We start from the raw sequence: 12,195 nt of genomic DNA, 5'->3' as shown, positions 1-12,195 counted from the left end.
AGAGCGACACCAGAGGAAAGGGCTGGTGTGCCATTTCTAAGTACAGTACTTTATACTTTATACACAGAAAACCTGAGGAGGATATTTTACTACATTTTTATAATAAAGACATACACATTTCATATATTCTAATGTGCCTTCAAGATCCAAAAAGAAAAGCTCAGAAATTACATGGGCTTAAAAATTTCCCTTTAACAGAAATATCCAAGCTGTTCTTTTATTGCTCCCTCTTTACAAAAATGCACCAAATGTCGCAAGAAGCTCTAGGTGGAAAGATCAGTAAGGAAAGAGGAACAAAGGGCAGTTTGCAGGCTGGAAGAAAAAGAAACATTTGTGAAGAGTAGGAACAGAATGGTGGATTATGAAATTTATTTCCATTAGAACTATTCCTTCAATTAAAAAGACAAATTTATGTTACTAATGTGCCCTCAATATTAAGATAATATACAGTACAGTAATGCAAAAATCAGTTGAGGGCAAGAGAAGTAGATACTTTTTAAGTTGGTGATTCTAGTTTGTAAAAGATGTTGACTGTTGTCAAACACAGAAGTAATCAGTAGCAGACTTGAAGATTTTCCACAGGCTTACAGTAATAAAATTTCCATTGATGGGGGTAGGACAGAACTACAGTGGTGCCTCGCAAGAGGATTGCCTCGACAGATGAAAAACTTGCTAGACGAATGGGTCCGGCGAGGTTTTTGGTGCCTCACAAGACGATTTTTCCTATGGCAGTTTTCTGCGAGATGAATGTTGCCATTCAGAGGCTAGCCTAGCACCATTTTTGAAGATCCCGCCCCTTTCCCCTGCCTTCAGCAAGCCTCCGAATGGAAAAAGGAAAGGGAAAAAAAAGAAAGCCTTTTTACGTTTGGAGCCTTACCGAAGGCAGGGGGAAAGGGCGCGATCTTCCCCTGCACCATCGGAGCACTGGTAGAGGTCCCCCGCAACTGCGCGCACCAGCTTTGGAGCCCTTGGGAGGCTTTCCCTGCACCATCTGAGGATTCGTCCGGGTCCCTCCACGCGACTATGGATGCTTGCAGAGGCTTGCCAAGCACCATTTTTGAAATTCCCGCCCTTTCTCCCTGCCTTCAGCAAGCCTCAGAATGTAAAAAGGCTTTTTTTTCTTTTTTCCTTTTTACGTTCGGAGGCTTGCTGAAGGCAGGGGGAAAGGGCGGGAATTTCAAAAATGGTGCTTGGCAAGCCTCTGCAAGCATCCATAGTCGCGTGGAGGGACCCGGACGAATCCTCAGATGGTGCAAGGGAAGCCCTGGGGGACCTCCAAAGCTGGCAATTGCGGCGAGTCTTCCAATGGTGCAGAGCAAGCCTCCGAAGGACTCTGAAGCCAGTGATCGTGGTTGCGGAGGACCCCACGACTCCTGGGACGGTGCAAGGGAAGCCCCGGGGGACCCCCAAAGCCAGCAATCGCAGTGAGGGGACCCCCCGCCAGCCCTCTGATGGTGCTTCCCCAGCTCCCTACCTAGTAAGCAACTTTTAAAAAACATTTTCCCCATAGGAAGTAGACATGGTCTAGAGGGGCGGGGTAAAAATCAAATAAATAAATAAATAAAATAAAATAAAGGAACGCATTAATTAAATTTCAATGCATTCCTATGGGAAAACACATTTTGCAAGATGAATTTTTCGCAAGACGGCATTGACCGCAGAACGAATTAAATTCATCTTGCGAGGCACCTCTGAATAGGCAGGAAATTAAGCCATGGAGCATGCAGCATTCTCGAAAGTTTCTATCTGAATAATTAACACCTGACCACTCCAAAACAGAATCAAATACTATCATTTCTAAACTAAAGAAAGAAACCTGGGATTTACTGACAATTCTGTAAGACTTACGTCTGTGCCACACATAGCACAGTAATAGTAAATCATGTAAAATCAGATTGATAGCTCTCATGGGGATAAAGATACGTTGGCATACATAGGGTCAGAAGGAACACATTTAACCTCCTGCACTGACACTTGCAGGTCTTTCAAGTGAACTCTCCTAGATTGGATGTCCAAGCTTCTATATCAATGCTGACTAGTGCCCATCACAAATATACAAATGGACTGAATATAAGTGTAGGTTTCTTAAGGCATTACTAAATTTAACAGTTCTGCTCTTATATATTGCCATTGTTATTTTCTTCACAACTACCAAGCTCATCTCTCATCACAAGGCTCAAAGGTAAAAATGGTCAATATTTTCTACATAAACACACAGGATTCCTCTGCCATCTTCTTTTACCTTTATAATTAAAATTCTCTTTCTCTCTCTTGAGGTTTAAGGGAATCCCCAGTCTTCAAAAACAACAACAACAAAAACAAAAACAAAAAAACCCCATACCTCTTCTCTCTCCCCCCCCCCATCCTTGCCTAGACTTGGTGTCTGTTTTCTGTCTCCTAAGGAATTTTTTACAACCAGGTACTAAAACAACACAAGCCAAATTACTGCATGCAAATGTACCATACATCCAAGAGCCAATGAATATTTAGCATGAAACTCAGATTTCATTCAACATTTCATTCTGTTTCCATGTCTGATGAAGTGGACATGTCCACAAAAGCTCACATTAAAATATAATAGCCTTTAAGGTGTCACATGTTTTTGTCTTTTTTTGTTTTGTTTTGCTTCTTTGAATTTTGCTTGATATGCTTGCACAGACTAACACAACTACCTCTTCCAAAACTTCTGAGACAGTAGTTTGTTTGAGAAAACAGAGGTTATTATAAAGTACATTTATTGACTTTGTATTACGACAGCTAATAGTCTATCTTCTTTTTTTCCAAAACAGTCACCTCTGTTTGACTCAATGCATTTTAAAACAGGATTTTAAAACTCTTCTTTCAAATGCCTTACCCCTCCCCTCAAGCATTAAGCCTGACAAGACACACAAAGAAGTCATGGTATTTTACTTACGGATGTGGTTTCATTTCAATATAATTTTTGGGAATGAAGCCATCCTTGCCATTGAGTTCTGCTTTGTACCAGTTCTGATCACATTCCTCATTCAAAACCTGGGGGAAATAGACAGAGTATAGGAGAAATAAGAAAATGTTCTCCTTATGCTTTAGGTTCTCAACATGCTGTTGATCCAACTCATTTGCTAACAGCTAACTTCCAAGTTTTCTCTCATCCTATTCCAACAGTGGAAGTGAAATCATGGAACTGAGTGAGAAAGTAACTTAGTATTCTAAATTAGGCAATTCAGTGGGATAATGAAATTCACAATGAGCCTGTCAGCTCCATTTTTAGTCTTCTAATTAAAGTTTGCTACCTTATACTGTGGCTGAAGTAAATTAAACATTTGAAAGTCAAGCCATATTCTGAAATTCTCTATGAACAGCAACCATGTAAAAGAGAGCAGACCTTCAGTATTCTAAAATAATAATCACAATTATAAAGTGCTAGGCTATATAAGATTTAGGGATTTATCACATGATATATACAGCATTATTTTATAGTATATGACAGTCATATTTGAATTATGTTACAACATATTTATAATCGGTAAAACTGTTAAGTGGCTTTTAAAATATGCCTCACATTCAGGGCTATACGTTACTCTAGTACAACAGCCTAAGAACTCTTTCATATATTAAAGCAATTCACATTTTTGCTTTTCACTGCAAATTAATTTTACTCAAAAAGGGAATTTGCATATTTCCCTAGCTGAGAAAGAGGATTCCAGAAAATTGTGAAGCCTTGGCCTCATCCTTGTAAATAGTTTCCCTTCCAACTAAGACTACATATGACAAACAGAAATGCCAGTTACATGTGTGCACTTTTTACCACATTATTTAAAAGCTGGGGAAAGAAAAGGCAACATATGTAGTTTTACTAAGATTACACATCCTAGGAGAAAGATTTCTATGACATTTCACATTTTCTCTGCAACCTATATTTGAACCCATAAGCAAGTTTAAACATGTATTTGCGAAGGCTTTCATGGCCAGGATCTAATGGTGTTGTGGGTTTTTCGGGCTCTTTGGCTGTGTTCTGAAGGTTGTTCCTCCTAACGTTTCGCCAGTCTCTGTGGCTGGCATCTTCAGAGGACAGAGTGCTGTCCTCTGAAGATGCTGGCCACAGAGACTTGCGAAACATTAGGAAGAACAACCTTCAGAACACGGCCAAAGAGGCCGAAAAAACCACAACAACCAAGTTTAAACATGTTTATAAACAGTCTGGCCTTTCTCACCAGATTACTCATTGTTGTTTAGTCGTTAACTCGTGTCCGACTCTTTGTGATCCCATGGACCAGAGCATGCCAGGCCCGCCTGTCTTCCACTGTCTCCCGGAGTTGGGTCAAATTCATGTTGGTAGCTTCGATGACATTGTCCAACCATCTCGTCCTCTGTTGTCCCCTTCTTCTCTTGCCTTCACACTTTCCCAGCATCAGGGTCTTTTCCAGAGAGTCTTCTCTTCTCATGAGATGGCCAAAGTATTGGAGCCTCAGCTTCAGGATCTGTCCTTCCAGTGAGCATTCAGGGTTGATTTCCTTCAGAATGGATAGGTTTGTTCTCCTTGCAGTCCATGGGACTCTCAAGAGTCTCCTCCAGCACCACAATTCAAAAGCATCAATTCCTCGGTGGTCAGCCTTCTTTATGGTCCAGCTCTCATTTCCATACATTGCTACTGGAAAAACCATAGCTTTGACTATGTGGACCTTTGTCAGCAAGGTGATGTGTGTGCTTTTTAAGATGCTGTCTTAAACAGCTTTAAGATTACGCATAAACATGTTCAAACCTACCCATAAACTCAAACATAGGTTGCAGAAAAAACATGATGCCATAAAATCTTTCCCCTTCCCCAATTACCATTTACACAGGGATGGAAGCATGAAGCATAGCCATTAATCCCTCCTTTCTAGCTTCCCAATATGGTTCTCTGGGTTTCCCCAGGCCATGTCCTTTTCCCCATAAAAACATCACTTTCTAGTGTCACAGCTTCTGGGATGGGAGAAAGACCCATTCCAGAGGGATGCAGAGCTTCTCTTAAGGCTTAGTTACTGCCACTAAGAGCTTTAAGCTAAATATGACCTTCATCCTGAAGGAGGCTTCTCACAGCTATGTGGGAAGCTAGAATAGATTATTGCTCACACTTTTCTGTACATGGCCCCTCTTCAAAACCAATTCAATGTATACTGCATATTTTAATTAAGAAGTGCTTACAGATTTCAAATTCTAAATGAGAAAAGGTGTCTCAATGCACGAAGATGTGCTGTGTTGAAAAACTGGTCAAACACTGTGAGGGTTTTTCCTTGCAAAAATGTTGGCTCTTTTCCCTTTCAGCAGCAACATTAGGAGAAACAAATAACACCTTGGGGCTTGTATTTTGCACAAAATCACACAAAATATGTTTTTGTGTCAAGTATAAGGTTTTTGCATTAAAACATGTCAATGATTTTTTTTTTTTTACAAAAAAGTGTCAAATGCACAAAACTTCTCATAATCTCATCCAATGGGCAGACAACATTTGACTTTTTTTTGTTCAGTTTCAAAAATAAATGAAGATTTACATTCCTAACTTTAATGAGTAATTAAAATGCTTTATTTATTAGCTGATTGCCCGGTTTTACAGATTAACTACCTCTATAGATATGATGCTTCATTGTAAATTTAATGAGGACATTTTTCATGACAAATAGTCACATCTGTTGGCAAAGGTGGTAACAAATAGAGTGACATAAAAAAATAAAACAATGAGTGCTAAATATACAGTCACTGAACATAACTTTGACTGAAGTCTACTTAAAATACTCATTTTAAATCTGCCAAATTTAGCTGACTGAAGTGATTCATTTATGTGCTCAGATTTCCTGTTAACATTTATGTAGTTAACTTTATGCTAGTCACCACTCACAGCCATACTCTATCACATTCCTGAAACACAAAATACAAGATAGCAATCTTTTAAAAAGTGTACTACCCATTTTAAAATCATGCTTTATATGTAAGCTAATATATGGCTATTACTTTGCTTTTCGTATTGTACTGTACTGTATAGCTCTTACTAGCCAGAGCATGTTAAAAGAGTGTTAAAACATCTGGTTAGAAAATTGAAGAGCCCTCAATTTTGATGATGTGACTGAAGATATCAGCAGAAATCTGGAAGCCAACTATTACGGTTCACCAACCTAGGGTGTGAATTTCTTCTCTTTGCATGCGTTAGATACGAAATGAAAATTCCTACAGAGATGAAAGCCAAGTTAATCTAACCAAACCAATGGAAAGTCAAGCAACTGTTCCTTTTATGTTAGAACATTTGTGGTTGAGAGGGAAGGTATTTTTAGTCGTAACACTTGAACCAAGACTGCTATGTGATGGATTCAGCCTCTCACTACAGTAATACAGAGACACCCACAGGATAGCAGCCTGTCAGTTTTCTGTATTTGTAAGAAATATCTTATCAGCACAAGCCAATCTGTCTCCACAGAAACAGGGAATGGAGTGGGTGGTGGTGGTTTGACACTAGCTTAACAAATCTGAAGAGGTTCTCGGGTCCAATCCAGACACTGGCTGCAGCTGCATGGTCTGCCATGCCCAGCCCAGAATCTCAGGGAAAAGCCTAATACTAGTACCTGCTACCTGACTGCTCTTGCCTGCATAGCTAATGGAGACAAATGCAGAAGCTTTACACCATGGTTTGTTCAATGTGTCCCCCAAACACTCCACTCCCATTATCAGAACAAAAGAGGAATATTTAAAAACTGTTCATGGACTCCCTCCTCTGCTTGTTCGCTTTCCTTCTCTAACACATCTTTGTGGAAATACCCCCAGCCTAAGCTGCTATTTAGCCCATGATGTAACTTGCCTCTAGCCGGTGGTTAGGTTTGTGACATGTGTCACCTGTTATCAATCCTATATGGTACCACCCATTCCAGTAACGCATCACCATCCTTTGTTGTGCACCCTCTTTGTCTGTGAGGCATAGTTTTGGTATGGGTTGCTTTTGAATTTTGTGATAAACATTAGTAACTTTATTTCACAATTTATTCGTTGCCATGCAAACATTGCATGGTGACCACATTCTCTGAGCTACATGCTTCCACTGCAGGTTGGAGAACCCCCTTTTTAAAGCCCAGGACGCTATTGGGCTACAGTACATAGTTCACTAAAAATGACAAAAACCTGTAAAATATGAAAAATGAAATGAGAAACTAGCGATCTGCTTCCATTTTTGAAAAGAGAACAGTATTTGGACAATGGGGTCCCTGTAAACTATTTAAAAGGTGAATAGCTACTGCTGGAAGATTTCAGGAGCTGAGTCACTTTCTTGCCAGAAAAAAAAAGGAAGCCAAGGGAAGTAATGGATTGTGTTTTTACCCCCATTGGTTTTCCTTCCTGCATCTGGAGTGTGTGCTCACCTGCTATTCAAAACTGAAATGGAGAATTGTATCCTGAATGGGCATACCAAAATTCCATTCTGATGCCTTGGTGTTAAAATAGTGGTATGACACCGGAAACTGACATACGGAATACCAAACAGCCAGGTTGAACAAAAGGCCTCATTTTGAACTGCTGGATAACTCAGAGGTTTAGGCATCTGATTGTGGAGCCACAGATTTGGAATTTGATTCCCCACTGTGCTGCTTTCACGGGGGCTGGAGTTGATGATCTATAGGGCCCCTTCCAGCTCTGCAGTTATAAACTTATTATTATTGTTCAATCTCAGTAAAGCACTGTTGCACAGTCTTCACATTATTTTCCTGCAGCTTTGCGAAACTGTTTCTGCAGCAATTCTTATGAATCATTTCAAGTTATGTAAGAAACTCTTGCTAGTTTAAGTGCCCCCTTGTCAAATGCAAAGTTTATACAGTGGTGCCTCGCACAACGAGTGCACCGTAGAACGACGAATCCGCACAACGGGGCCGTTCTAGCGATCGCAAATGCGATTGCACACCGACGACCCCTATGGCTCAAAATCGCAGAGCGAAGGTCGGTAAGCAGTTCGCTTACCGACCTTCGCTTTGCGACCTGACAATCAGCTGTTCGGCGGCTTCAAAATGGCCGCCGGAAGCCCCAAAATGGCCACGTGCAGCATTTTCGCACCCTCGTTAAGCGAGGGGAGGGCGCGAAAATGGCTGCCAGCCATCGGAGAAACATCGCTGTACGGTGAGTAAAGCTGCTATTGGAACGCATTAAACTAAGTTTAATGCGTTCCAATGGCTTTTTTTGATCCGTACAGCGATGTTTTCACACAGCGAGGGTTAATCTGGAACGGATTAACCTCGCTGTGCGAGGCACCACTGTATATATATAAATGGTTTAGGGCCTCGATACTTGGCGGAACGCCTACTTCCACCAAGATCTACCGGTGTCACTCGCGCGAGCCAGGAGGTGAGGCTGGGGAGCCTAACGCCGAGGGAGGCCCGGAAGGAAAGGACAAGAAATCAGGCCTTCTCGGTGGTGGCTCCTCGCCTCTGGAATAATCTACCTCCTGATATTCGCGCGGCTCCCTCGCTGGGTATTTTTAAAAAGCAACTAAAAACACTGATGTTCCGGCAGGCCTTCCCCTCAGTCAACTCTTGATCTCCCCTTCCTCTCCTTTCCCACTCTTTGTCCTATTTTGTTGAAAGTTCTGTTTCTATGTAGTATTGTTTTTATATATATTGCTAGTTGTTTTTTGTAAGCCGCCTAGAGTGGTCTTAACCGGCTAGATAGGCGGGATATAAATAAAATAATAAATAAATAAATAAATAAATATATAAATATATTCTCTAATGTGCTATATACATCAGCTGTGCTGCTGCCAGCTATAATGCAGCTTGCTAAGACCTCCTTCAGAAAAAGCTTAGTAGTTAAGGGAAGTTCTATCAATTTGAAAAAAGAGAGCTCTTATTTATAAACTAGGAACATTATAATTGTCATAACCAGAAATGCCAAAATACTCCTTTTGCAATGGAAAAAAACCTTAACTGAAGGTTGTACTTATTGCTCACAAGAGCTTATTGTTAATGCTATGCAAGAACAAGAAATGGATTGTCCTTCAAATCAATATTTGGCCACAAAAGTAATCGGAAGTATTTTGTGGGAATCCCAAATTTCTTCACAAGACTAATGTTTAAATGCTATTATTCATATGACTCCAAGAACTCTTGATTATTCAAATAATGTTAGACAGAAATCTTTTGATTATACAGCACCACCCATGTCCACAACTGTAGGGTTTTCTTTCTGCACTAATATATCCTCCCACACTGAAAGAGGAACAGGAGTCCATTTCACTGGGTCACTAATAATAAAAAATGAAGTATTCTTAACATAGAAAATAAGGGAAATCTAGCTGCCACAGAAACATGTCATGCAAGTAATTCCCTTCTTCACCAGTAATACTTAGTAATCACCACCATATGCTATCAAGTCAATTCTGAATTATGGTGGGTGTCCCAGATAGAAAGTATTCAGAAGTAGTTTACCATTCCCTACTTCTGGGGTTTTCCCAGGGCTGTGCAGCTTGCCCAAAGCGACACAGGCTGGTTCTACTCCTAGGAGGCACAGTGAGGAATCGAACTCCCAACCTCTGGCTCTGCAGTCAGATACCTGAAGCACTAAGCTATCCAGCCAGCTAGTAATACTTAAGCAGACAGTGAAACAGTGTGCTCTACTTACAGTCACTAATTTCTCTAGTTGAGATCAGATAAGCAAACGACTGAACTGTGATCGAGATACAAAACATCATGTATACAGAATACAAAACCACCCTTCTAATTCTCACTGAAAAATCTGAGAGAAAACTAGGGAAGGTTTACAGAAGAAAAGAAATGTACAGTCATATACTTACCAAGGATAGCAATCAGAAGTCAGAATCATCTACAGTGGTGCCTCGCTTAGCGACTGCTTCGTTTAACGAAGAATTCACTGAATGATGTGTTTCTTGGAGGAATTTTCCGCATCGTTTAACGATGTTCTCTATGGGGGATTTTCACTTAACGATGTCCGTTTTTGCTCATTTTTAAGTGTCTTAAAAGGTTTGAAACCTGTTTTAAATGCTTGGAATCGGTAGTGCACCTTGTGAAACGTGTGCAAACTTAATTTGGCTTTGTTCTGAGTCTTTGTTAATTTTTGGTGATTTTTTGTTTTCCCCATTTAAATCCATTGAACTTTAAATAGGGAAAACAAAAAATCACCAAAAATTAACGAAGACTCAGAACAAAGCCAAATTAAGTTTCCACACGTTTCACAAGGTGCACTACCGATTCCAAGCATTTAAAACAGGTTTCAAACCTTTTAAGACACTTAAAAATGAGCAAAAACGGACATTGGAAAGCCAATTGAATTGCATTGAGTCGGCTTCAATGCATTTCAATGGCTTTCCGATGGGGGAAACATTGTTACACTTAGCGATGTTTCCTATGGGGATTTTCGCTTAAGGACAGTAATCCGTTCCCATTGGAACGGATTAACCGGTTTTCAATGCATCCCTATGGGAAATGGTGTTTCGCTTAACGATGTTTTCCCATAGCGATGTTTTTTTTAACCAATTAACATCGTTAAGCGAGGCACCACTGTATATAATTTTTGTCTGTTTTTCTTTATAGCAGTAGTTCCAACCTTGGGTAACCCAGGTGTTCTTGGACTGCAATTCCCAGAAGCCTTCACTACCAGCTGTGCTAGCCAGAGTTTCTCAGAGTTGTAGTTCAAGAAAACCTGGGTGACCCGAGGTTGGGAACCACTGCTTTATGGAGTCCTGAACAGTCTGGGGTACTACAAGCCTACTAACAAACCCATTTGCTGGTTCATTCTTTTCTGCTCTGTTCACTGACTCTGGTCAGTTTTTATTTTTTTTTAATGAAGATTTAATTTCAAGCAGATCACTTCTCATCATAGCTGCATGTTATGTTCCAAGAGCCCTTCCTATCAACTCTGCCATAAATAGTTTCTTTAAAAGAGGAAGAACACTGAATGAGACAAAGAGCCATAGTTTACTGTGAGAGTACTTTTGAGAGCACCCGTGTTTTATAACTAGCTACAGCACTCAAGATGTTATGATGGACACAGAAGACAGAAACATCCTTCCTTATTTCAAGCTTAGGATCCATTTAATAGTGGAATGTGAGGAACAGTCTACACCTGTCCTGTTTAGTTATAGTCCCTTCCTGAGATATACATATGTAGTAATCCCCATTTCCCAACAATGAATATCAATTGCTCAGGCCCAGTTCTATAACTATAACAAAACTGGAACACATACTTTATTTTTGTGATGTACTTCATCTTTTCCCTTCGCCTAAAATAACAGTTGCTTTCTGGCATATTCTTGCTTCAGCTCTGGTCAATATTTAGTAGCAAGCTGCAGCTACTTATACTCAAAACACAGCACTTTCCTGATGTTATAGTAATCTAAAATATATACAGAGACTGCTGGTTGTAAGAGGGTCAATAATTTAGCACAGAGCTGGTTTGAATTAAATAAGAGGTGTACATGAACTTGAAATTCCTTGCTGATGTTACGATCTATCAACCTTTCAGTGCAAGAGCAGAAGTTCAATTAGTCACTTCTTACTTGCTTTGGAATCCCTCTGACCATGCTGTGAAGAGTGGCCATCCATAATTGAACTTTCAAAACATAAACTGCTGGGAAAAGAAAACAAGGAAAGAACATTCCAGGGCACTTTGATGTTACAGCCTAACAAAAGTCTGCCTTAGGAAGTATAAAGCTGGTGCTCTCAATTATAGAGCTGTGGAATTAAAGACCACTTAAATTCATCGTAATAAATAATAGAACAGCCTTTGCATAAGCCAGTGTAATATGAATGGCACTTCATTTTTGTACACCATTAGGAATTAAACGGAGACTTTTCCTTCTTGGTGCAAAGTAGGAAATCACATCATTGGTTTTGATTTCAACAGTCCAATGAACACTTGGGAGAGTGAACCATGTCATGGGCCTCCTTTTGAGTTGCTAATCCATGACTCTAACTTCAACATAGAAAATGTTATCTCAGGCACTGTGGTTAATGGGAAAGAGTAGCAAGATAGTTTGCAGATTTTTGGGTTTAAAAGTTGGTCACAATTTTCTATTGCTTCCCTGGCCTCTCATCTTTAGATACTGTTCACCGTTCATGTTTCCACATTTGCAATTCTGCTTCAAAAATTGGATTTCCCCCCCCCAACCAATCCATCATAAATTTCAAAACACTACTCCAAGGACTGAGATTTAACATGTTCACATTTTCTTGAAAGAAGTGATCCAAGAAT

General features: G+C 40.1%; 1 protein-coding gene across 2 annotated transcripts in view; it reads right to left on the bottom strand.

The window, feature by feature from the left end:
- The window catches only part of GRB2 (growth factor receptor bound protein 2), a 73,002-nt gene that overhangs the window by 12,723 nt on the left and 48,084 nt on the right, over window positions 1-12,195 (bottom strand). For both annotated transcript variants that reach the window (XM_072990555.2, XM_078386050.1), the window contains exon 3: window positions 2,915-3,012. In XM_072990555.2, coding sequence (XP_072846656.1) covers window positions 2,915-3,012 — 98 coding nt within the window. The remainder of the gene's footprint in view (window positions 1-2,914; window positions 3,013-12,195) is intronic.

Source organism: Pogona vitticeps, chromosome 2 (assembly GCF_051106095.1).
Source record: "Pogona vitticeps strain Pit_001003342236 chromosome 2, PviZW2.1, whole genome shotgun sequence".
In the NCBI taxonomy this organism is placed as follows: Eukaryota; Metazoa; Chordata; class Lepidosauria; order Squamata; family Agamidae; genus Pogona; species Pogona vitticeps.
The sequence above is the reverse complement of the archived record's forward strand: the minus strand, read 5'-3'. Positions and strand labels throughout refer to the sequence as shown.